The sequence below is a fragment of the Protomyctophum parallelum genome (genome assembly GCF_964188405.1).
Source record: "Protomyctophum parallelum genome assembly, chromosome: 6".
Taxonomy (NCBI): Eukaryota; Metazoa; Chordata; class Actinopteri; order Myctophiformes; family Myctophidae; genus Protomyctophum; species Protomyctophum parallelum.
This window is the reverse complement of record NC_139701.1, coordinates 38371569-38396652: the sequence shown is the minus strand read 5'-3', so window position 1 is coordinate 38396652 and position 25084 is coordinate 38371569. Positions and strand designations below refer to the sequence as shown.

The 25084-nt window shown below is 42.3% G+C and overlaps 1 protein-coding gene across 1 annotated transcript in view; it reads right to left on the bottom strand.

The window, feature by feature from the left end:
* The window catches only part of unc13a (unc-13 homolog A (C. elegans)), a gene marked incomplete at both ends in the record, with an annotated part of 59049 nt that extends 41866 nt beyond the window's left edge, over positions 1–17183 (bottom strand). The window contains 10 exons of the mRNA XM_083766715.1: positions 1228–1350; positions 2782–2962; positions 5304–5333; positions 6799–6853; positions 7429–7499; positions 7699–7822; positions 10087–10204; positions 12827–12926; positions 13421–13450; positions 17063–17183. Coding sequence (XP_083622841.1) covers positions 1228–1350; positions 2782–2962; positions 5304–5333; positions 6799–6853; positions 7429–7499; positions 7699–7822; positions 10087–10204; positions 12827–12926; positions 13421–13450; positions 17063–17183 — 953 coding nt within the window. The remainder of the gene's footprint in view (positions 1–1227; positions 1351–2781; positions 2963–5303; positions 5334–6798; positions 6854–7428; positions 7500–7698; positions 7823–10086; positions 10205–12826; positions 12927–13420; positions 13451–17062) is intronic.
* Positions 17184–25084: the final 7901 nt, after the last annotated feature.

The window sequence follows — 25084 nt, the reverse complement described above, 5'->3', positions numbered from 1 at the left end:
AGCTATTTTTTTATTTGAATTCTGAAAAGTATCAGTTTTGGACATAGCAGGTTTCAGCCTGACAGCAACGGAATATGAAAATCTCACATGTGCATGTCCCAACAAAGGCAACAGTGGGAAAGAGACTTTATTTTACTTTGGGTCATTTTTCTAAGTAAAAGAATACTAAATTGTAGTATAGGAGGATGCATGTCTCTGAGCTGAAGGCTCCCTGATTTGTTCTGCTTCGGAGGGAGAGATATAGCTGTATAATTATTTACTGTGGCACAGGGCTCTTCTCAACAACAGGCAGTAATAACAGACTGCCACAGAAGCAGATACACACAAACGCATTGTTATATACGATGGAGGAGACCCACAGGCCCACACATTAGCTCAGCTGAGCAATAACTAACAATTAGCCCCTTCGAGGCATACTCACACCGACTCTCTTTCTCTCTCTTTAACCTGAATCACGACCACACCACACCTCACTTTTCCAAATTGTAACCCAAACCTTAGAAATTATTATTTTTCTTAACCATATAAATATGACACTGTTCTTTTATTTCTCCTGGTTTACTGTGGTCCGCATCAGGGCTGGAACTGGGTAAAAAATTCGGCCCTGACATTTTAGCCTAGACAGGCCCACCACAACTATAGCATGCGGATAGCAGATACCAACACTTTTACTGAATAACATCCCTCCATGTTCTGATCATTACTGATTACCTCATCATTAATTGGTCGGCCCACAAGGCATATGCCTGGGCATGGTCCGCATAAAGACACACACGCTCGCACACATGCGCGCGCATGCGCTCACACGCGCGCACGCGCGCACACACACACACACACACACACACACACACACACACACACACACACACACACACACACACACACACACACACACACACACAGAACAGTGCGGAACTTCACAAACATACAATGGAAAAGAAAGGGCATGATTCTGGCACATTTGTCACCGGGTGCACAGTATATTTAGTTACAGGACGCAACAGGTTAAAGATAAAGATAAAATCATGTAAATAACAAAATACTGTACTGTACATATATGAATATAATAGTGTACTGTACATATAAACAGAGAAGAGGAGGGTAACTTAGAGCACAAGCATGCAAGCACAGCGAGCGAGGAGGACGGGACAAGTCCACCACTGACGTCACAGCGAGACGGAGTCACAGGCCAGAGCGAGAGGGGGAGGAGGAGGTGCAGAGACCCACCTATCAGAGAAGGAATGCCTACTGTCTAGTGAATACTGACGGCTGGTGCGCTGGCTCGACCCCGAGCCCGAGTCGACATCGCTGCCGCACCCGTTGGTGGCCGAGTCTAAACTATCATTGCGTCTGGGCGAGAGGAGGAGGAAGGAAGGAGGGAGGAAGGAGGAAGGGAGGGGTTTGGGGGAGAGGTTAGGAGAGGAGCATCAGTTGAGCTCAGTGCAAAAACCTTTCAAAGACGGCTCGGACCAGACTTAACCACTTTGGGGGGGGGGGGGGGGGGGAGAAATAAATGCCGGGACTGTAAACTGTACATACTGTATCGTTGCTGTCGGGCAGAAATCTCTTATCTCCAAATTAACTAACTTGTGTTTTTTACGCCCTACTTGATCATACTGTACAACAGTAGAACGTCCGCAAGATCAACGTTTCGAGCTTGTGGATCTGCAATTTAGTTTTTCGAATCCTGAAATGTTTTGGACAGAGACAGAGACGATATGCCCAGTTCAGCTTTATTTATACTTTGACGATGTACGGTGAGTTTTTTCTGCAAAATATTATATTACATCACATTTAAAGTCTGGTGCATTGCACACCCATCCACTCACTCATACACAAAGACACTCGCCCATACCAGCAGAAATGCTCTCTTGATACGCAACCTGCTTTAAAGCATTCTGTGGCACACAGAGAAAGCCTGTATACAGTGGGGACAAAGTTATTCTCTACAGAGGAAGCTCACCATGGGACAACATGTTTTCATGTACAGCATGTACTTTACTAGGCCCACAGCATATACTGTACAGGCCTGTGTAACAAGTACACAAAACACAGAAGAAAGCAGAAGGAGCTGAGCAGTGGTTGCTGTCGGCCAGAAACCTCTTATCTCCATATTCTATTCTATTCTTTAGTTTTTTGGTAAATTAACGTCCTACTTGATCATCCTACAGCGTCACACAAAATAATCAAAAGTAGCAGATCCACAAGCTCGAATTTGAATCCTGAAAAGTAACAGTTTTGGACATTTTGGACGTTTCCACGTACCTGACAGAGACAATATGAAATATGGAGATTAAAAGGTTTCTGCCGGACAGCGTTGATATGCAGGCTAGCCAGGTTTAAAAAATCCAAGTCAAGTTAGTATAATAAGCAAATTATTTAGAAAATGAGTGATATTCAACACATTACCGATTATTATCTCCTTGTGTGCTTCCCTTCATCCTGCAGATACAGTAGGCAAGGCCAAAGAGGCAAGAGAAGGAAATCACTCGGGTATATATGTGTGTTTGCGTGGACAAAGCATATGGGTGCCTGTACATGCTTTTCTCATGTAAATGTTGTGGGCGTGTTCCCACATAACAGTAGCTTTTGTGTAAGTTCCACCCCCTTGATTGGTTAATCACATGAACCCAACAGGCATCCATATTCTGGGGGTGAACATTATAGATCGCCTATTGTCAGCAAAGTGATTTGACTGTACAGAGGGGGGGGGGGGGGGGGAGGGTCTATTATAGAGCCCTGGGGAACTCAACGAAGTAGATGAGGGGGTTTAAGTGATACCTCATGGCTGTCTGGTCATAGTCCTCGCTGTAGGACTGTCCGTCTTGCTGCAGCCTCATGGGGTACTGGTGCATGGAGGCGTTGGGCTGGGAGGTGGTGTAGTAGGGAGGAGGCATGCTGTTACTGGTCTCACTGCGGTAGTCGCTGTCCCTGTCATCCACAGCGCTGTCTGGGTCCTCGTCTGCACCGCAGACACAACAAGGGGGCCACTGGTCAATGGTCTATACCTCAGTGGTTTGTAAACGGTCTACTTTTCAAAGACCCCCCATAATTCTGAGAGTGTACAAATGTGTTTACTCTCAGAGGAATACAAGCACAGTCGCCCCCTAAAACACACTCGCCCTGGGTCAAATACAGCGATGTCGGAATGGTCTGACCCACGTATGTCTGACCACCAAAGTTCACTCACCCCGGGTCAATCTGGCAAGCTCGGAATGGTCTGACCCACAAATCTCGAACGGCACTGAGTCGGTTAAAGCGTGCCTCTCGTGGCTCAAGTCTCCGTCATTATAACTGGGTTTTTTTTACTTCCTAACTTAATGTTAGGGGCTGTTGTAGTTTGTTGTCACTAAGCGGGGGCGACCCGGGGGAGTGGTCCCCCACTGTGGGTGAGTGGTCCCCAGCTGTGGGCGAGTGGTCCCCAGCTGTGGGCGAGTGGCCCCCAGCTGTGGGCGAGTGGTCCCCAGCTGTGGGCGAGTGGTCCCCAGCTGTGGGCGAGAGGCCCCCAGCTGTGGGCGAGAGGCCCCCCGCTGTGGGCGAGTGGTCCCCAGCTGTGGGCGAGTGGTCCCCAGCTGTGGGCGAGTGGTCCGCCGGGCTAGCGTATTTTGAGGCGAGGTTTCCGGTTACCCACTCAGAGTTACAGGCCATTGGGGGTCCATGGATGGACCCCCATGCAGCCTGTCAGCTCAAATCCACAATGAAATACATTGTTTTCAAGAGTGTTGCACACACACAAACGTCAGTAGCATTATAAAGTTATATATATAAGAAAGACTACCAATTCCATTTCGCCCCTCTAAGTGTGTCTTATGTACTGTAACTATTTCCAGCAAAGGGATAATAATTATTTTGGTCAGTGGATCTTGTTGAGCTGGTCATTTTGAAAGTAGCTCTCAAGTCAAAAAAGTATGGGGACCCCTGGTCTAGCCCATTTAGACCTAGTGCTACCTATACGTTGTTTTAGGTAGTGGGTCCCGAACCTCTGGACCAAGCAGGTACCGAACCGAACATGCATGGGTACCGTGTACCCATTACATTAATACAATTTTGGTTCTAACTATCGGTTCCTACAGACGTGCGCAGTCACGCGCAAATGTTTTATTTATTTAACATCAAAATACGGAAACCTGAAATCCTGAAACACTGTAAGGTGTAGCTGCAGCGAGCGTCTCTCTCCCTCTCTCTCTCTCTCTCTCTCTCTCTCTCTATGCAGCATTGACAGGGGACGTGGGGGGTGGGGGGATCGTTTGGGGGATAACGTCTGCGCTTCAGTCAGTCAATCAGTGAGACAATAACGCGCAGCTGAGTGATCAGTGAACGGCCGCACACACATCAAAGGCAGTCTCTCACGGCTGTACAGAGTTGCTAATTAATGGCTATGTCTGCACTCCCAACGCAAGCAGTTGGAAAATTGAAAGAAGGAATCACTTCTGTCCGTGACATGGAAAAGGAAAGACTCACTTCTGTTTATGACAATAACCAATTCTACAGTTTGAATTGTACACAAGCACATATAGGCCTAATAATATATTTTTTAAAGTGTGTGTGTGTGTGTGTGTGTGTGTGTGTGTGTGTGTGTGTGTTCACTGTGTTGCAGACTTGCAGTGTTCCTCAGTCTGAGATAGGCTTTATTTTGTTATTGTTGAATAAAGGATATGTTACTCTAGTCATTACATTACTCATGTCTTAAATTGACTAAGGCAATACATGCCTATTTAACTTTTTGTTAAATAAACATTTGACCTATTATTTTAATAGTTATTTTAGTTATTACCATTTGGAACCGAAATAGGGAACCGTTAGGAAATCGATAAGCAGAAACGGAATCGGTACCAGATTCACAAAAATCCCAACGATACCCATCCCTAGCTACCTATACGTTGTTTTACCTTTAATGCCGGCGGCGCCCTCTGTGTCACATACATACACCTCTGTGTCTCACATAGCAACATTTTATATTTTTTTAGTAACCTAAGGTTTTCAGAAGGCGTTTTTAGAATCAGCCTCAGGTCTAAATGGGCTAGATGGTCCTCTTGATAAACATTATAGATAGTGTATTCAAATAATAATTTTCTGTGATTGTCAAAACCATGTTGGTCTTATTTGGGAAGAATGGAATAAATAGTCAAAACAACTCAGTGAGGCTGTATTGTGTCTCACACCCCTCGGCAGAATACTTGTACCAGCTGATATGAGTTTGGTCACAGACGGTAAAACACAGAAAAGAAGACTATAGTAAATGAGGTGGGACACAGATAATGATTCACATGTTAATAATAGAAAATTGTGTGAGAGGAACTTACTTTGCTGTTCTCCCCATAGACTCCAGTTACCTACAAGGACACAAAGGAAATAAGAGGTGGGGGTGAATTAACTAAAACGGTTTAAACACAGCAGAATGAGTGAGAGATTCAAAGGCATGTTTTTAGGACAATCCACGCACGCACGCACACACGCACACACCGTGTGACTCACAGTAAAAGCACAGAACCATCGATGCGCGCACAGAGACACACACATCTGAGCCACCCACTCCGCTAAGTAAGCCTCCACAGATTTCTACCATACAACCTCCTCCACCTGAGCCCCATCCTGTCATCGTCAGCAGGCAGACAGACATACAGACAGAGACATACCACCAGACAGACATACCACCAGACAGACAGACAGACAGACAGACAGACAGACAGACAGACAGACAGACAGACAGACAGACAGACAGACAGACAGACAGACAGACAGACAGACAGACAGACAGACAGACAGACAGACAGACAGTAGACTACTAGACACAAGCCCTCAATCATCACTGCTCAGGCGACGCTGAGCAGTGGGCAACAAATAGTCGTGTCAGCGTTCCTGTCTCCCTCCCACCATCCTTAACCAGAGCGTTTTTATTTTACTTAATTTGTTTTTATTGCCCTACTTTGTTGCACACGTTGTGAACGACAAGTTCACAGCATCGTGAGCTCGTAGATCGGCAATGTTTGCTATTTTTTAAAAGGTTTTAAAATGGGGTTAAGTGTGTGAGTGGGTTTTATAAATATTGAACCAATGTTAAGTATTAACAAGAGACTTTTATGAATATATATTCTTTCCAACAACCAGGGGGAGTCAGGTCCAGGAGGACAACGTAGGAAGAGCGAAGAGGAGAGGTGTCAGGACTCAGGTGTGTAAAAATATTCAGAGAAGTTGAAGGGGAACATGGGAGTGGGAGGAAGGAGTGTAGGAGGTGAGGATAGGAATATATCGTCACTGTCGGGCAGAAACCTCTCATCTCCACATTCTAACTTTTTGTGTTTTTTCCTAAATGAATGCCTCACTCCTACATGATTACATTACAGCACCGAAAAGTCAAGCTCAAAGCTCAAACCGCGTCTCTTTATGCTGTGTTTCCAGCTTGCAGATCTGCTACTTTTGCAATTTTTGAAGTTAATTTTTGAGTAGGGCTGGGCAATATGGACACAAAATATACGCACGCACGCACGCACGCAACGCACACCAAATACCTCAGTACCACAATATCAATATAACATCGATATCATCTCTGTCAGGGGGGAAACCTCATTATGTCCAAAACAGTTACTTTTCAGGATTAAAATTCAAAAGTATCAAAAGTAGCAGATCTACAAGCTCACAATGTGTCGCTTTTGCACCACGTTTAGAGCTTACGGATCTGCTCATTTTGAAGCTTTTTGTGTGACGATAGGGCAAAAACTAAAAGTTAGAATATGGAGATGTGAGGTTTCTGAACGACAGCGACGACATATTGTCCAGTGTGATGGTGGTGACACTCACAGCACTGTGTAGACGGGGCTTGTAACGGTCTCTCCTGCTGCTCCTGGTAGGCATACTGAAACAGCAAGATCACAATAACAGGTCAGAAGAACACGAGGCCTGGGCCGGTCTCACGGTCCAGGCACCCATGCTGGTAATCCAGCATGAAAGCGTGTCGCAGGTTCAAGTCCCGATCCTGACAAGTTTTGCTGCGTATCTTCCCCCTATCTCCCTCCCCGTGTCCTGTACATCTATCAATAAAGGCAAAAAGCGTTAAAAAAAAGGGTGAAAAAACAATATACGAGGCCCGCCACTTCTTGCAAAAGTATTGATTGCTCGCAAAAAAAAAGAAAAGAGAAAGAAAAACCAACTCATTTTCCAATAGAGTGCAATTACAGAGAGAGAGCATGTGGGAGCAGGGAAAGGGGAATATTGAGACTACAGTAGATGGAGCGGAGAATGGCTAAAATGAGGAGAAAAGGTGGAGGAAGCTTTGGGGGGGAACAGAGTGAGTGAGAAAAGGAGTAAGGGTGAAGAGAGAAAGGAAGGTGTGGTTGAGGAAGAGTAAAGGAGAGTGGAGAGAAGGAGAGGAGAGTGGAGAGAAGGTGATGAAATGGAATTTAAAAAGGAGTAAGAAGTTGATGTCCTTACATCTTGGTCTCTCATGGCGTTTAGTTGTTCTAGTTTCTTGGCCCAGTATCTGGCTTCTTCCTCCGGAATGTCTGCAGGACACAACAACAACACACATTGTCAAAGGCATACTTGAAAGGTGCAGTAAATTAATTCATTCAAAAAGCTTTATTTATGCTTGAAAGGTTAATCCCAGTGCATAATTTACAGTGAAGGCGTGAACAACAATAAATCCCTCATGGGTCCATTTGGCGCCATGTTTTTTTACTGTGTATGAATGGGTGGGCTAACCTAGAGGCAGTTCAAAGCGGGTGTCCAGCAGCACCCTGTGGAAGGTGGGGTCTTTGGTTCCACAGATCTCATTCTCAGCCATGATCACGTTGGAGTCCATGGTCAACCACTGGCCTGGACCCTCCTGACAGACACGGGGAGAGATAGGTCAGGTCTACACAGTTAGGTCTACACAGCATCTAAGATAAACGTGTCTTTGCTAAATTGTAACATTAAAATTATTATTCACATTAAATGAACATAATATGGTGCTACAGTATAACCTGAATACAGTATTAGCCTACACAGTAGCCTATATATTGTATAAATACTAGTCCCTAAATGAGTGAGTTTTTTTCCTTTGCACTCTTCAAACATGCCTACACTGTTATGCATCCATGGTATTTGTATAACAGCACTACTGAAAGTCAAGTGTTGTCATGCTGAACATGTGGTACTACTACTTTGTACTTTTTACATGAAAGAGGAAAGAGAAAAGAGAAATGTTACCCTTTAGGTGTGTCCGATTTTTTGTGAAGCTTAAAGATGCAATACGGAACTTTTTTTATGTGAATAAAACAATATGTGCATCTTTATCTGCATGGTAGAGTATGTTAATACAATATAACTTGTACATTTGCAGTTATGAACACTACTGGTTGACAATGGGCTCTATGCACACATGCCATTTTGGAAAGAACTTGGGCCCCTTCCCTATTAAGTGTTACCACTGATTACTAATGAAGGCTCTGTTCCATTCTTGTCATACGAGAGAAAGAGTCATGGTACTGGTACTGCTGCTGCTACTGCGCATGTTGGCTCACTGGAAACACTCTGCTACACTAGTGGGTCTCAAAGTGTCCTTGAATGGGTTCCAAATGGCCCGTATGGGTGTGTAACTCTGAGGCCCCTTTTGCACCGATTGGGAACCGGTTCAGTTCAGAACCAGCTTTTAGTCCATGAGCCAGACCTCCAAAATTAGAACGTTAATTATGAATTGAGTGGCAAAACCATACCTATATTAAATTGTTTATAGGATCAATATAAGTAAATTAATATGATAACACTTTCACAGTAGTAGATTTTTCATATTTATCACACATTTGGTTATTTTCACCTACAGTACAGTACGTGATAGGTGAATAGGTAAAAATGTAATTAATACAGTAGTTATCACCATGAAACTTTCCCAGTTGATTACTTACACGATGGCAATGATTTATTGTATTACACATTTTCTGAAATTGTATTTAAATATGCAAATTAGGTATTATGAAGAAAAATATGCAAATAGAAAATATGAAACAAATGGAACAGAGCCTTAATTAGTATAATCGGTAACACCTGTGAAGGAAGTAGGGAAGCGGCCTGGAAGTACTGTCGGAAGAGTTATTCTGTGTGCATATAGCCCATCGGTATTGACTGCAGCTCAACAAAGAAATGTCTCCCCTGAGCAAGCGTGTGTTCCACCTTAGGTCAGTATCCCGGAAATCCCGGGAAGGGCATAGATCTTACGGATTACAGCTTTAAGCTAAACTTGAGCTGTGCCAATTGGTAAATCAATACGACACAGACTGTGTTTCCAAGCTCAAAGTCATCTAAGTACTCGGATTGTAATTCTATTTAGCTGGTTACGCACAAATTAAATTAGAATGTTCATTCATTATACAATTTAATATAATTTTCGGTACTTATTTGGCAGTATTAATCAGTCATCGTTATTTGTAAGTTACTACAAGTCCTGGCCCTTTGTTCTTTCATAACCTGCAGTTGCATAACTTGTTACAGTTTCATATTGCAGTCATATAATATAGGCTTCCAGTTCAATTCATGCAATGGGAAGGCTCTGAAAATATACATAACTGTACAACATACCAATACGTTTTGGTATTGGGGTGCACTGCACATGCACATACTGCGTAATCCAGGGAGGGTTGGGGGTTGGGAGGGGGGGAATTAAAAAACTTCAGTGCAAGGAATAAATGCATTCGCCATGTATCCGAAGGAAGTCTGATCCAATAACTTTTAGATTTCTCCAGTTTAATCCTGAGTTTAAGTTTTGTTGTGTTCAAGATCTGATTTTAGGCATGTTTAAACCTCCAGGAAAATCCGTGTCGAGGTTCTTAATCCACTATTTTTCATTAAAACGTCTTTGTCCTACTGTCCAGTTGCATAACTTGTTACAGTTTCATATTGCTCTCATATAATATAGGCTTCCACTTCAATTCATGAAATGGGAAGGCTCTGAAAATATACATAACTGTACAACATACCAATACGTTTTGGTATTGGGGTGCACTGCACATGCACATACTGCGTAATCCAGGGAGGGTTGGGGGATGGGAGGGGGGGGGGGGGGGGGTTAGGGGGCAGAATCCTAACTGGGTCAGAGAGAGAGAGTCCAATTACCTCATTGGACTGTCGTATACTGTGCAGGGGGATCCATAAGGTGCCCACCATGGTGTCCCAGATCAGGCCTTTATTCCATACCTCCACCGTTAGGCCCAGATCCAGACGGTTTATCTCACTGCACGGAACACGGGGACAGGGAGATGAGAGAGAGAGAGAGAGAGAGAGAGAGAGAGAGAGAGAGAGAGAGAGATACACAGACCTTACATAAATAACACACATTTTCCCCAAGGCAAATAAAGTGGATTGTTTTTGGGTGGAAACATCTATCTTCTATAGCCTATGTCCAAAACAAAATAAAAAAAATAGCAGATCTACAAGCATGTAGATCTGCCAGCTTGAAACTGTTGTGTGACACTGTAGTGTGATCAAGTAGGGCCTACATTTATGAAAGAAATCATAAAAAGTCAAAATTTGAAAACATTTCCATAAGCCTTGACACATAGCAGGGACCTCTGAGCCTATTTGTCCCACTACTCCGATGAAGCATTATTTATGACAAAAAAGTTGAAATTGTGAGATTTCTGCCCGCCAGCAACAATATAATATTATAGCTACAGTCAGGTGTTCAAATATATTACTTTCAAAGCATGTTCAATATCCCCTCCTACACTGAGCTGGGCAAACGCTATGTGCACTCTGCAGGAAAAAATGCTCTCCCAAGTGAATCAAATCCTAATAATAGGCGGCTTTGAAAACACATCATTCTCTTTCTACTCTGAGAGCCAGGGAAGTAATCTGCCAAATGGCTGACTTGGGCTGTGGCTTCATAGAAGAGGAGAGGGGGGAGATAGGTGGATGGGAGAGTGAAAGAGGAAGAGTGAGCCTAGGGAGGAAGAAGATGGGAGGGGGGTAGAACTGTATTGTTTTCATCATGGCTTTCGGCAGATGAATGTCTGCCGAAACCCAAACCCAATTAAAAAAGATGAGGAAAACATTTTTGTCAATCTGTTCTGCTTTGGGAATGTTTTTCTGCTTGGGCAACTTCCAGTCTTTATCATCAGATGGTGATGGTGTTGAAAACATCAAAACTGATCTGGCCTAAATATGATCGGAAGTGGGACGTGTTCCTCAGTCATGTTGCAGGTCCCTTGGTGTGATCCATGGTCAGGCAATGCCCTCTTGATTGTTTATTGTATTACTACACATTATGATACGGTTGATGATGCTGCGTTTGGTCGTGTAAATAATGTAAACTATTTTCACATTTTAATTAGATTTTTCCTTTTTTTTCCTTTATTTTTATTTGTTTATCTTATCTATCTTAATTGTCCACCCATGAATACGTACTCTGCTGTTGTTGCTTGTGTTTGTATTGTAGGTTTTCTGTTTTATGCGTTTGTAAAAAATCTAAAATAAAGTACTGATCATAAAAAAAAAACTGATCTGGCCTCTGAAGTCTGCTGGAGCAGTTCAATACACCCACACATTTGTGACATCGCCAGTAAAAATACCTTTTTTTGGAAAGCATAAATTAAACTGGTAAAATAAAATAAGAAATGTAATACAAACATCTGTGTACCCTGAGTCAGAGAGGTGACAGCTGAGTTATCTGTCTGTGAATTTAATTATGAATTAGTCATTCATAATTTGAACAGCTAGTATTTAATCAAAATATTTTAATAGCAGATCAAAATCATGTTTTATTTAATTTTTGGGGTCTTTGACTCGTCACAGTTCAAGATGCTCATTGAAATGGAAAACTCAAGTGGAGTTACTGACATTTTAAAGTACAAAGAACAAAATAAACTAGAAAGTAGAAACTAGAAATTGTTAGTGTGGTTGCCTATTGTTCAATTAGAAGCGTTGAGTTGGGTATGTCACCGTATACTGTCCAATCAGATGAGGGCAAAGCACACAAATGCCATGGGAAGAGTTCCGAATCGCTGGCCAATCACAGGGGAGAATAGAGTTATTGCAGGATTGAAACATTTTTAACGATTTCAACGACTATAATAGTCGGCAATAGAGCGTCGCAGTCCCGCCCCCTCGAGAGACCCGGAAAATAATTCCCCGTTCATAGACTTTTCAAAAAGTATTTATTTAAAGACAAAGCCAACTCTTGTCGTGACAAATCATGACAATAAACCGAATAAAGCCGAACAAATAATTACAAAGAAGAAAAAAACAGCAGATTGTAATTATTTGTTTGGTCCAAAATATTGTGTTTGTTGTCATGATTTGTCACGACTCTAGTTGGCTTCGTACGACGCTTAAAAGGTCTTTAAATAAATACTTTTTGAAATGTCTATGGGGGAAATGCATTGGGAATTATTTCCTGGGCCTGGCGTCGTCATGAAAGGGGGCGGGACTGCGATGCTCTATAGACGGCAATAACAATAGTCTGCTTGCCTATAGGCAACCACACTAATAACTTGAATAGATTTGAATGATGGTGTGTATATTGAAGCAGGTGAAGGATGGCATGTGTATGAAGCTGTTAAAATAGAACAGTGGTTCTCAAACTGTGGTCCGGGGACCACCAGGGCTCTCCTTGAGGGTGTTCCAGCTGGGTCCCCAGTTAAATTATTTAATCATTTTAACCGATACATCTGCTATTTTCAAACAAATATGAATTGTTGGAATACTTGTAATGAACATTAACAACACGTACGTTGTATGGGAGTCCCTGACTCCCTGGCACAAGAGCCAGTGGCTAAATACACATACCGTACCCTGACATGGAACTTTTGAGAACTGCTGAAATACAAAAGTGGAGAATTATGGAAGTGTGACTCACAACATGAAGTCCTGCTCCCAGCATGGCTGACTGCCACGAACTGCGATGGTGGTGCTCTTAACATTTTGTACCTTCAGTGTTACGTATGTGTTAAATTTCTCTGAAAGAAAGAAATGTCACGGTCAACGAATGCCACTTTGTGTGAGCGTGTGTGTGTGTGTGTGTGTGTGTGTGTGTGTGTGTGTGTGTGTGTGCGTGCGTGTGCGTGCGTGTGTGCATGCACACACACGTGTTAAATATTGCACCCACTGAGTGCTGACGTTACGAGCTTGCACTCATCAGACTGAAGGGACAATGCAGAGACACCCTTTAAACAAATCAACATCTTTACATTGATTGCACGCCACATGTTAACGTCAGACATCACTTAACGACTCAACGCTTAACCAATCAGGTCATATAAGGCCTAGTGATCAATTCCATCGATACAATTGAAAGATGTAGCGGTATAAGGCGAGCACATCAGAAGAAGTCAATGATCATGTGACGTTGTGAGTAAATGTGCCAAACAACCATCACCCTACTTAACATGGCATAGATGGGAATGTCACTCATCATCACCTAGCCTCCACAGTACAGAAAGTGAGAACTTACCTTGGGGTCCATCGAGCTTGGCTTTCTTCACTGCAAGACAGATATAGAGGAAACAATGGTCACGAAGGTCTTAAAGAGTCAAACATGGATCTGTTTCTTACATTCTACTATTACTATACTAAAGCAATAAGCCACTAGATGTGTGAGGTTACCATGTATTTTATAATGGCTGAGAGGCGTGGTGAGACTACGTCTCGTGCCTCTGACCCTCTCAGACATTATAAAATACAAGGTATAACCTTGGCGTGGCTTATTGCTTTTCTAAAGCGGTTACAAACATGGAAACATGAAACTCATGAAACTAGTCCAAATCATTTAGAGAAAGTACTTAGTTCCTTGTTTTCTCAACCAGTCCAGTCAGGCGTTGGGTTATGTTGTCAACTTTTGCCAAACAAATACATAGAGAAACAGATTTAGCTGTCTGTGAACATCACGTCAAAACCACTAGCATAGCTACTTAGCGAAGAGCTGTTCTGAGTGACAAGGGAATAGGGGGCACTTGTGTATTTACAAGCGCCACCCGGGCCAGAGTCACTCAGTCCCTACTCACAGCTCTAGAAAAAAACAGCATAGAATATACCATAAAAAACGTTTTTTTTAAGCCGCCAATGACTTTCCCTGTCATCTCACATCTGCTCCCCCCTCACTTGTCACTCCCTCAGTGATTGACATGGTGCAACAATTTAATTTTAAAGTAGAGTCTGCTCTCAACATAGTAGCTCCATTAAAGGTTTAAAAGAAATGCTCTTCCAGAACAACACCCTGGATCAACGATCACACACGTTCACTTAAGAAACATTGTCACAGAGCAGAGCGGTTCTGGAGAAAAAACAGAAACTCTACAAACCTAGAGACTATTAAGAACGCAACAGCTGCTTATAACAAGTGTCATTCCATACAGTTGAAGAGGAGGACCTCCGCAAGACCATAATGCGGATGTCTTCATCTACTACATGCTCACTGGATGGTATTCCCACCGCCTTCCTCAAAGATGTATACTGCTGAATCACTGTAACTCACCTGGGATTGATATAAACTGATTTAAGGTGTGTAGATTATCGTGATATTTAGTACGTCATCTTATCAGAAACCAGCCAATCAGAATCAAGTATTGGAATTAACCGTTTTAGAATTAGTTGTTTTTTCACTTTCACAGATGAGTCAGATGTTTTGTTACATAAAAACAAGCAATCAGAACAGTGCTTGTTCATTAGTAATTTAATGCTGGCGTTAAAAGTCTCAAGGATTTCAAGCGGAAATCTTGACACAGCAAAAACAAATATCATTATTAATTAAAATTTGAAAATAAGACATTATTCCAGGGGACAATCACAGTATCACACACATTCATAACTACAATCGTGATATTGAATGGAGTGATAACAGTGAGTGATAACAACACTCTCATCATTAACACAAAAAAGACAGAAGAGATTATATTTGGTGCACCACTAGAGACACACAGAGTAGAAATAGATCATCTCCTGTCGTGGAAAGATCCGATTGAATCAGTGTGTAAGAAAACAAAGCAAAGCATCCATTTCCTTCGCCGTTTAAGATTCGTTGGTGTTAGTAGACGGATTCTTCTTTTGTTTTTCACTTCTGTTATTATGAGTGTTCTTCAGTACTGACTGTGTCTGTAGTACCACGTTGTCTGTATGTTTAACTAGACTGAGCTGTGGACATTGCTCTCTGCCATTATGTTTCTATGTAACTGTATTTTCTTTTTTTGTCCTGTGTCAAAGGTGTGTATACTGTATGTGTTGCATACAAGGCCGCTGGGTCGCAAAACAAATTACAGTGCAAACTGACAATATAGTACTATATCATATATCATATCATATCATATTGTCTGTGACGGGTGGAAACCTCAAACTGTTACTATATTCAGGATTCAAATTCAAAAGTAGCAGATCCACAAACTCGAAACATGTCGCTTTACACCATGCTTCAAGCTCGTGGATCTGCTACTATTGAGGCTTTTGTGTGACACTGTGTAGGGTATCAAGTAGGTTATTCATTTACTCAGAAAAACACAAAAAGTTAAGAAAAAATGAAGATAAGAGGTTTCTTCCCGACAGAAACAATATCCAGTATTTATAGTACTAAAACCAAGCGTGGTGAAAGCTGTCTCGGAGACACACTTTGACGAACACTGGACCGTCTAACTCGATGTGGCTAATCTCCATGAAATGGACACATGCTTCTGCCTCAAGCCTATTCAGCATGCATGCATCAAGCATGCAAGGTTGACTGGTGATTGACAGCAGCCTGGCATTTCAGAGGGAGGAGGATGGGTCAGCTCTACTTAGCCTAGTCCTCCTCTCTGTTATAGTGCAGAATGCCACAATCTCAATATCAAAGGCCTGCCTTCATTCATCGATAGATGTCAGGACCTCCCAGAGCCAGTCTGGGAGTCCTATAAGGCTGCTGTTAGCACAGGTGAATAGCTAGAGAAATAATTCTGCTTTAGCTCTTCTGCATCCATTCTTCTTCACAGAGCAATAGGGGCGTTTTGACACATTCAATCAAGGAAAGCGTCTGTGTCATTTCAGATTTTCCTTTGGGGGGGTTCCAGGGGGATCCCCAGCAAAAGTAGTCAATAGTGTCACAATCAGCTATTCAATAACACATCGTGCATGCCGTGCTATGAGCTTGTAGATCTGCTATTTTAGAAAAATCAATCAATCAAATTGTAGCTGAAAATATTTTGCAGACAAAATAAACCAAGGGTGTCCTTGACATGAAACAGTTTGAGCACCGATATAGCACTGATATAGCAACATACATTTATCAGAAAACGGTTTTCAAAGACATAATGGGTTAAATACAGGATCATCTCTGTCAAGGTGCCACTATCATCAACAGTCAACGCTGGACCTCTGGAGAGTAACATATTAAGCCACAATGGTCAACGGTCTCCATTCATTATTGATCCAACTCCATGCAAACTCCATGGATATTTAGACTGAAGCTGCATATCGTTGCTGTCAGGCATGAAACCTGGAAATTTGGAATCTCTGCATTTCAACTTTTTTAAATATACAGTATTTTTCAGTAAATTAATGCCCTATAGCACAAAATAGCAGATCTATAAGCTTGCAGATCTACAGAATAGCTCACAACGCGTAAAAAAACACACCTGTGTGAACTGAGCGGTGCAGGCTGTGTGTGTGTGTGTGTGTGTGTGTTTGTACTGTAATCTGTACTGTGCTATTGTTATTGCGACCGCAAGTCGCATTTACTATGAAATCGTGCATTTCTCGTCAGTCAGTCAGTCAGCCAAAGCGCCAATTAATGCTCAACAGTGCCACTTTAGGTCATAATCAAATGAACACACACACACACACACACACACACACACACACAGGGACAGACACACATAGCTGTTCATTGGAGCGGTTAGGTAGCGCTCAAAAACACCCAAGAGTAACAGCATGAGAATGAAAGAAAGGATTGGTGCAGCATTAAAAAATGACAGTCCTTTCCGTGGGGACTTCCACCCTCAGAGGACACTGGCAGTGCAGTCAGTGCTATAGGCAATCTTCAGATTTCAGACACCACACACTGCTTGACATCCAAACAGGATGTTTGCAGAGACCTTGAGGGCACCAGAAAAAAGTGCCACTCCTCCTGACCTACTGACCAGCTGCTCCATATACAGAAGCTTAGTCGCTGCCTCCCAAGTAGTCTGCTTGTGTCCTCTCAGCTTAGTTCCACACTCCACAGCAACCGGGGAGCTGGGGGTTAAAGCCCGATTCATACTCGTGTCGTGCTCAGTAAATAGCAGATATACAAGCTCACCGCATCACGAATGTGAAACGTTGTTAGCTTGTATATCTGCTATTTTCAGCATGCAACACCAGTGTGAAACTAATTATAAATCAGGCTCAAAGTGTCTCGCTCTCGGACACTTATCTGCTCCTAATAGCTATTAGGATTGGATAAATGCAGAGCATGAATTCTGGGTCAGTGTAAATCTACTCTGCAAATACGCCCCCAACAACATTACTGTTTTTGAGTGAACCAAAAACAAATACGTTGTCTCGTAAGAGCCATTATGGATTTGGGGAGTTGAAGACACACAGTGAATTGATTTAATGACGAGGATGTTTCTGGATTCACTTTCTCTTTCAGCACAATCGCTGCGGAAAAATGGAATCCCAAAAATAGCATCGCCACTAAAGACCCCCTTAGGACAATGCTTATCATCTGGACAGACACCCTCCTAATGAGTGAAGCAGGTCGAGGAATCGACGATGTAGTTGTGGGATGGAGGATGATTTAAGCAGACACACCTGGCCTGAGTCAACCTATAACTGGACTCAGAGCTGGGTGTGTCAGTCATCTTCCATATTCCATAGTCAATATGAATCCTTTGCTGATTACAAAGTGAAATCCCCCTTTGTTATATTCAAACTGCCTACAAAGCAGTTACTGGTAGATGGGTGGGTGGCGGGAAGGAGGTGCTGTACACGGTTGACAAAAGAGCTGCTCAAATGAACCGTCTCTTTTCACCTCCTGCTGCTTACGACGGCTAATTCAGAGAAGCTCTGCCAGTTGTCTTTTATTTATCTCTCTCTCTCCCTCTCCCTCTCACCATCCCCACCCGCTCTGGATTCCCACTCTCTCTCTCTCTTGCCACCCCCCCCTGCTTACTCCCTCACTCCTACGTTCTCCTCCTGCCATGTGGAAGCAGAGCACGTGTGCTCCGCTTTCTATCGCTTTCCCTCGTGCTCCATTAATCTCTCTGTGCAGCAGAGCATTGGCCAGGGTGAGCTGCATCCCCAACACTAAAAATAACCACTTTAGCGTGATATAAGTGTATAGGGGGTTGGGGGGGGGGGGTTGCCAATGTGTGGGGGTGGGAAAAGGGAGTGGGGGTACTCTCGGCTCACAGGCATAATACTAAAACAGTGGCACATATTTCTTGAGTGGCACATATTTCCTGTGAACCCTGAACAAAACAATGTTGAGTCATGGCCACGGCAATAATTGGATCTCGTTTTATCTTTCTTTGCATAGTTAAATTGGACAAATACAGTCAACAACAACAACACAGATGTTGTTTCAAGAGAGCTAAAGGGCTTTTTATTTCCTGCGATTTTCCAATCAAACACTTACAAAAGACCCCCGACACCCCAGAGTGAGTCTGATGCATAACATTTCCAAGATTATGATTAAGAAAATGCACATACATACGGTACATACACATCATGTACACAAACATGCACGCACGGACACGTGCACAAACACTCACAACTCAGTTTGAAAGACTGAAAAGTAATTACCCCAAGTTTCATATTGCCTTCCCTCAGTCCCAGTCACATACTCTATATGCCAGAGGGGATATGTCATTGAAATTGATTAGAATGTGCCATGAAACTACACCATATCTTTCAGTCCCTAAGAGGTCCCAATAAGAAATCCATTATATAGGGTTATGAAGAATGACAACTGCAACTAAAATGTATAAACTATGAATGCAAGTAGGCTATACCTATCTAGTTAGTTAGTTAGTTAGTTGCTGCGATAGTGAGGTCTAGCCAACACCAACTCGGGATTCCTGGATCGCTGCCCTCCACAATTTCCTATCCAACATCAGGTTATTGAGCTCTGCAGTGTTGTCAGCCAAGCTGTCTAGCTGTACTGTATACCATCATTATGTCTCTGTTGGGTGGAAACCTCTCATATGTCCAAAACTGTTACTTTTCAGGATCCAAATTCCAAAATAGCAAAAGTAGAAGATCGACAAGCTCAAAAATGCATTTCAAGCTTGCAGATCTGCTACTTTTTGAGGGCTAGCGCTGGAGCGTTGGGCGCTCCAACGTCTGGCTTTCGGAATTACGTCACAAGGCAGCCAAGTCTATTGACTTTGTTTAGAGCACTTTTAACGAACATAGAGTAGCAGCCAAGTCTATGGACTTGATGTTTGTTTAGAGCACTAAACTTGTCGTCATGTGGTTTGTTTAAAGCACTTTAAACAAACATTAACAGGCACCTGTCACTTCACATGAGTGTGATTCTTATACTTTTGTGTGATGCTGTAGTATGATAAAATAGGGCGTTCATTTACGAAAAAACACAAACCGCTTAAATTTGGAGATGGCCACCAGCAACAATACATTGTTAGTGTCCACTGGACAAATCCAACAATGTCTAGACTCCAAACAACATTGTTTGTCATTCATGCACAGAAATAGCTGTATGTTTGATATGATAATATCTCTAAACTGTTGATATGATAATATATCTCTAAACTTTCTCAAGGAAACAGTGCTGGCCAAGGAGAAACAAACCAACCAATTCTAAATCATATTCATCTCTGTATTCAGAGGTGCAACATTCTTCACTAATGATCTGAAATGCATATTTAAATAGTCTCTAGCGGCTGCTTGCATAATGCATGTATAGGAGAAGGTGTCAGTATTGAGGATAAGTCTCCTATGGGTCACTCTCGGAATATTGTTTGTAAAGGTAGACTAACTGGGCATATTCGTACCTATAGAGAGTCTCTTGCTCTTTCACTATGTCTACAAGGCATAGCAGGAATAGGATCACCACTTCTGAACTTATTTGTTCAGTTTCTGCGACTTTGCCTAGGGTATACTCTGACAGAACAGTGAAATACTGCAGTTAAATTATTCTAATCTAAACCAACATAACAGTGTACATCATTGTATTGCAATTCTGTGGTTCTGGTTCTGAAGCCCATCAGTAAAGCGGCATTCTACATGGATCTCGCCATGCCGACCGAGGTTAACAGCTCTCGTCATATCCCCTTACAAACATCAGAAACCTGCCGTGTATATATGACAATAATACTAGCATCGCTCAAGGTCTGTAGTGACACAAACTAATGAGAAAACGCCAATGGAGGCCAAAACCAACCACTGGGGTTGCTATGACAACAAAGCTTCAAGACATGAAGGGACCCACAAGAGGCTGTGCCTCAATCCAGACAGCTGTGTGTGTGTGTGTGTGTGTGTGTGTGTGTGTGTGTGTGTGTGTGTGTGTGTGTGTGTGTGTGTGTGTGTGTGTGCGCGCGCGCGCACGCGCAGCACAAGGCACCACCACTCTGATGACTGCAACATGGCAAGCTCTCACATATCGTCGCTATCAGGTGGAAACCTTGTATGTCTAAAACCATTAGGAAATGGGGGAAACAAAGAACCTGAGTAGGGTATTAATTTACGGAATTACGGATTAATTGACATATCGAGATGCAAGGTTTCTGCCCAACAACAACCAAATGCTCCAACTTCAGTTTTCATTAAACCCACAGAAGCCCCTGCACACATACTGCTTCACAATGTCTTCTGTCACAGTCTGACAATGCTGGACACTGGACAAGAGAGCACATGCAGTTCTTATACCAAAATGGAAGCATGAAGCTTGCCTCGTTTGGAGTGACCCTCTATAATGCTGCAGTCGTGTGGTACACGTGTCAAATATTGTAGAACTAACTGAGGCTTCAAACAAGTGTATTCGAACTCGGGTCTCCCGCGTGAATGTCCAATATCCTAACCACTAGACCAAAGGGATATCCCCATGGACCAGGGGAGATATTAGACTTTTGAGGCCATCAGGCTGATGCTCTGACTCTGAGCCACTACTGCCTAAACAAGCACATCTGCTTTGAAGGACTGTGTAGTTATCTAGGTTTATCTCATGAAATAAATGTCACTTTCAAACATGTTTCAGGTCATTTTTACGTCTACATGAGGACCCCAGACAGTTTTTAAGTTTTCTTATTCAGAATTTACATATTTGATGTTCATTTTGTCTGACACGCCCCCTTCTTATATAAACCCATTATAACTTCAAACTCCATTTCAGATTAATCAAAAACATGCTCCTTGGCTCTGGTGACTAATATGTCCTTCTATCTAATGCTTGAGGGGGCCATGTTTTACTTTACAACTTAAAAACTGTCTGGAGTGCACACAAAAGCATATGTTAAAATGACCCCAAACATGTTTGAAAGTGAAATATCCTTTAAAAACAAGTGACTTGGTTTTGAATTATACTTCTATGACTAGTACAGTGCTACACTATACAGTAGATAAGTCGTAGCTCTGGAGACCAAATCTCTCTTGGCACCTCTTTCTGTAGGCTACTATGTTTCTCTGGAGAGAGAGAGAGAGAGAGAGAGAGAGAGAGAGAGAGAGAGAGAGAGATCCCAGACAAACAACTATGGCGGTAGCTACATGTAAAACTTAACAAACAACATTCATATTACACTGATTAAACAGCATTGCAAACTGCATCTTGGGCGTCAGTTGGCGTTGACATGAATTTCTTTGCGTAAATTACTTTAAATCAAAACGCGAAATAAATAACACATTAAATTGCCAATCAAATCACGTGGTTGATGGACAGCGTGAGCATCAAAGAACCACAACACCGTACAGAGTAAACGCCCATGCACAGATATACACATACAACAAAGAGCATGAGCAACGTTATACCGTGAGGTAATTGGAAATGAAGTCGAGGTCTAACTTGTTGTACAGTGACTACCACTACCCAAAGCTATCTATGCGACCACAGACAGCATTCCAATCAAAAATAGATTCAGTTGTAAATTCTGTCTCCATCCAACTTGGATAGACCTTAGGACTTCATTCATCAGAAGAGAGGTTCAATCAAAAGCTAAAATTAGCTCATATAGCCCTCGTGGTTGAAATAACGACATCGCATACTTTCCGTTTGTTTTACTTTTCCGAGTTATTAGCCTACATTAGCGTTTCTCCAGTGAAAAGTAGAATGCAATTGCAGTCAGTCATTCATTCAGTTATAGTCCCGTGGAAATCGATAAACTATATCACCTGAAATATTTATCCACTCAACAAGCTGAAAAGACTTCAAGGCAAGCTGAACAAGTTATGTGGTCTCGGAAATAAACAGGAAGATTATTTTAAACTCGAATGTATTTTACTCACCTCCGACACACAGCAATGACATGTCTTAAACGTGCCTTGATCGTTCCACCGGCTGACTTCGTGCTGCTAATCACTTCAATACAAACCGAACAGTAAAGTGGGCAGGTGACTGAAGCCTAGCGTTGCTACCTGGCTACGGCTACTGTGGGGTTTCACCCTTCACAAAATACAGTCTCACTGCCGAGACTCTTGTCGGCTTACTATGTAGATTTGGGTGAATTTTTGCGACTGTTTCTCCCACTCTTCTTGGTTTCAGCTCTCTGCTCCCCAGCGCACAGCCATCTTGTTCAGCTTCAGCACCGCTGCTCTGTGGACAGCTACCGAAAAATGACGTCAAGGCGATGATGGATGATGAGGAGGGGGCAGAGCGAAACACATGATTGTGGTTGTAAGCATCAACCAGCCCTCAATACATGATTTGACCCCAATACCATCATCATAATTTAAAACACTCGTTCTGTTATCTTATCATTAAAATATTAGTTTTGCCAATTATTTGGGAATAGCCTAATGGGCAAAACACAACGATTTTAATGATAGATAACATTTATAGAAATTAATGTAAAAAAGAGATCATGGTATTCTTTCTTTAAAACTACAACGTAGGTTTTCATCATTCCAACAAATAAGAACTTAAATACGACCTACGTATTAGTTCTAACATCCATTGATCCAAGTCGGAACATAATCGATTGATCGACCATTAAAATATGCTCTGAAAATGCACAAGGCCCAACCATCTGACCAATTAAGGTCACGTGGTTTAGACTGTGAAACCTTTAGAAATGTTCAAGTATCAGAACCACTGACACTACGCGTCAATGCCCCTATGCCCGTCAATCATCCACATTAATCACCAGTGACAGCCCACTCATTTCATAGACCAAACATAATAAACCAATTCATGGCTCTTACATAAATATATAATATAAAAAAAAATTGGCATCTGTCACTTGAATTAAGGTGACTTGATTGACATTGACATAAAAAGGAGCTGTCAGCTCAAACCCACAAAGCAATACATTGTTTTCCAGGACGTTGCACACAAACATTATATAATATGTATAAAAGAAAATCCATTTTGCCCTTCTATTTCCCATTCTAAGTGTGTTTGTCAACTTTGTCTTATAACTAACGCCTCGGGTAACTGTTTAAAACATATTTTTTTAGCAATGGGATAATATTTTATGGGGGGGGGGGGGTAGATCTTGTTGAGCTCGTCAGTTTAAAAGTAGTTCTCGAGTCAAAAAAGTGTGGGCACCCCTGATGTAGAGCAACAGGGGAGACAACGTGTAGGTTGACACTTTGCACAAACAAATATACGAGCTGTGCGTCATCCTTTCTTTGAAACAGTTCATCTGGTGTGCGCTCCTGTTCCATTATTTGCGTATAACATCTACTGTATCTATCTATGAATGCACCAAGTCTCTGTGTGTGTGAACGTGAGTCTGTAATCCACGCAACTCGAGAACCGTTCGCCCCACCGACTTCAAATTCGACACAAGCGTTCCACAGACACCACCACAGGGAGTGCAGTGCCCGGTGTTTAGTTGGTCAGACCAACAGTTGACCAGAACCGCCACAAAAGGCCTCTGCCCGGGCTCTGGACAAGGCCCCTGCCCAGGCTCTATCTATGGAGCTGGCCTGTTTGGAAATCACAACACTCCATATTTGGGCATGCCTGACACAACTCCATATAGGAATAAAGGCACACAGAGAGACAGATACATAAATCTGCATAGCGGTATATGGGCATAAAAGGGACACAGACAGATGGGAGGAACGGGTACTCTGACACGGGTACAACTGGTATTGCATAGCGGGGTGAGGAGGAACGGGTACTCTGACACGGGTACAACTGGTATTGCATAGCGGGGTGAGGAGGAACGGGTACTCTGACACGGGTACAACTGGTATTGCATAGCGGGTGGGGAATGGATCTAACAACTTCCACCGTTACCGACTTAGTGCTCTACGGCCTGGCCCCCCGTCTAGTACATGGAACAATGCAAAACAATGTCTCTATTCATACCAATGTTTGACCCATAACAAATACAAAGACCATACTTGGATTTCATTCTCGGAACATTATCATTTTGGTGTGGTTCAACAGCTCCCTCTACTGGTCGTCAATGATGTCGAGTCTAGCTCCTAAAGAGTGAATGGTGAGACCTCTCTATGAAAAGTAACAAGTGTGTGTGTGTGTGTGTGTGTGTGTGTTTCTCAGTTTATTTATAGTACAAAATCACCCCAAGGGGCTATGTGCACTTTACAACAGAAATACATCGAACATATCAAGGACACAAAACATATAATAATAAATGTGCATAGCTATAAATTATCAGGAAGAAAATAAAACTATGGGGAACCGTAGTGTGTGTGTGTGTGTGTGTGCGTATGTGTGTGTGTATATATATATATATATATATATATATATATATATATACACATACATACATGCACACATATATAGTTTACTTATACACATACATATACACATATATCCAATCCATTGAATATCTGGGATGGATTACTCCTATATGATATGAATAATTTCATGGTTGGCAAATATGCAATCACTCTATTGGTCTATAAAAAGCACATTATATTGTACACTGATCATTTTAAGAAATGATGACTTAATGCATCAATACGGTTTCCCACCAACACCTCCAGTACTTCAGTTGAATAAGACCCAATATGATGACCACAAAATATA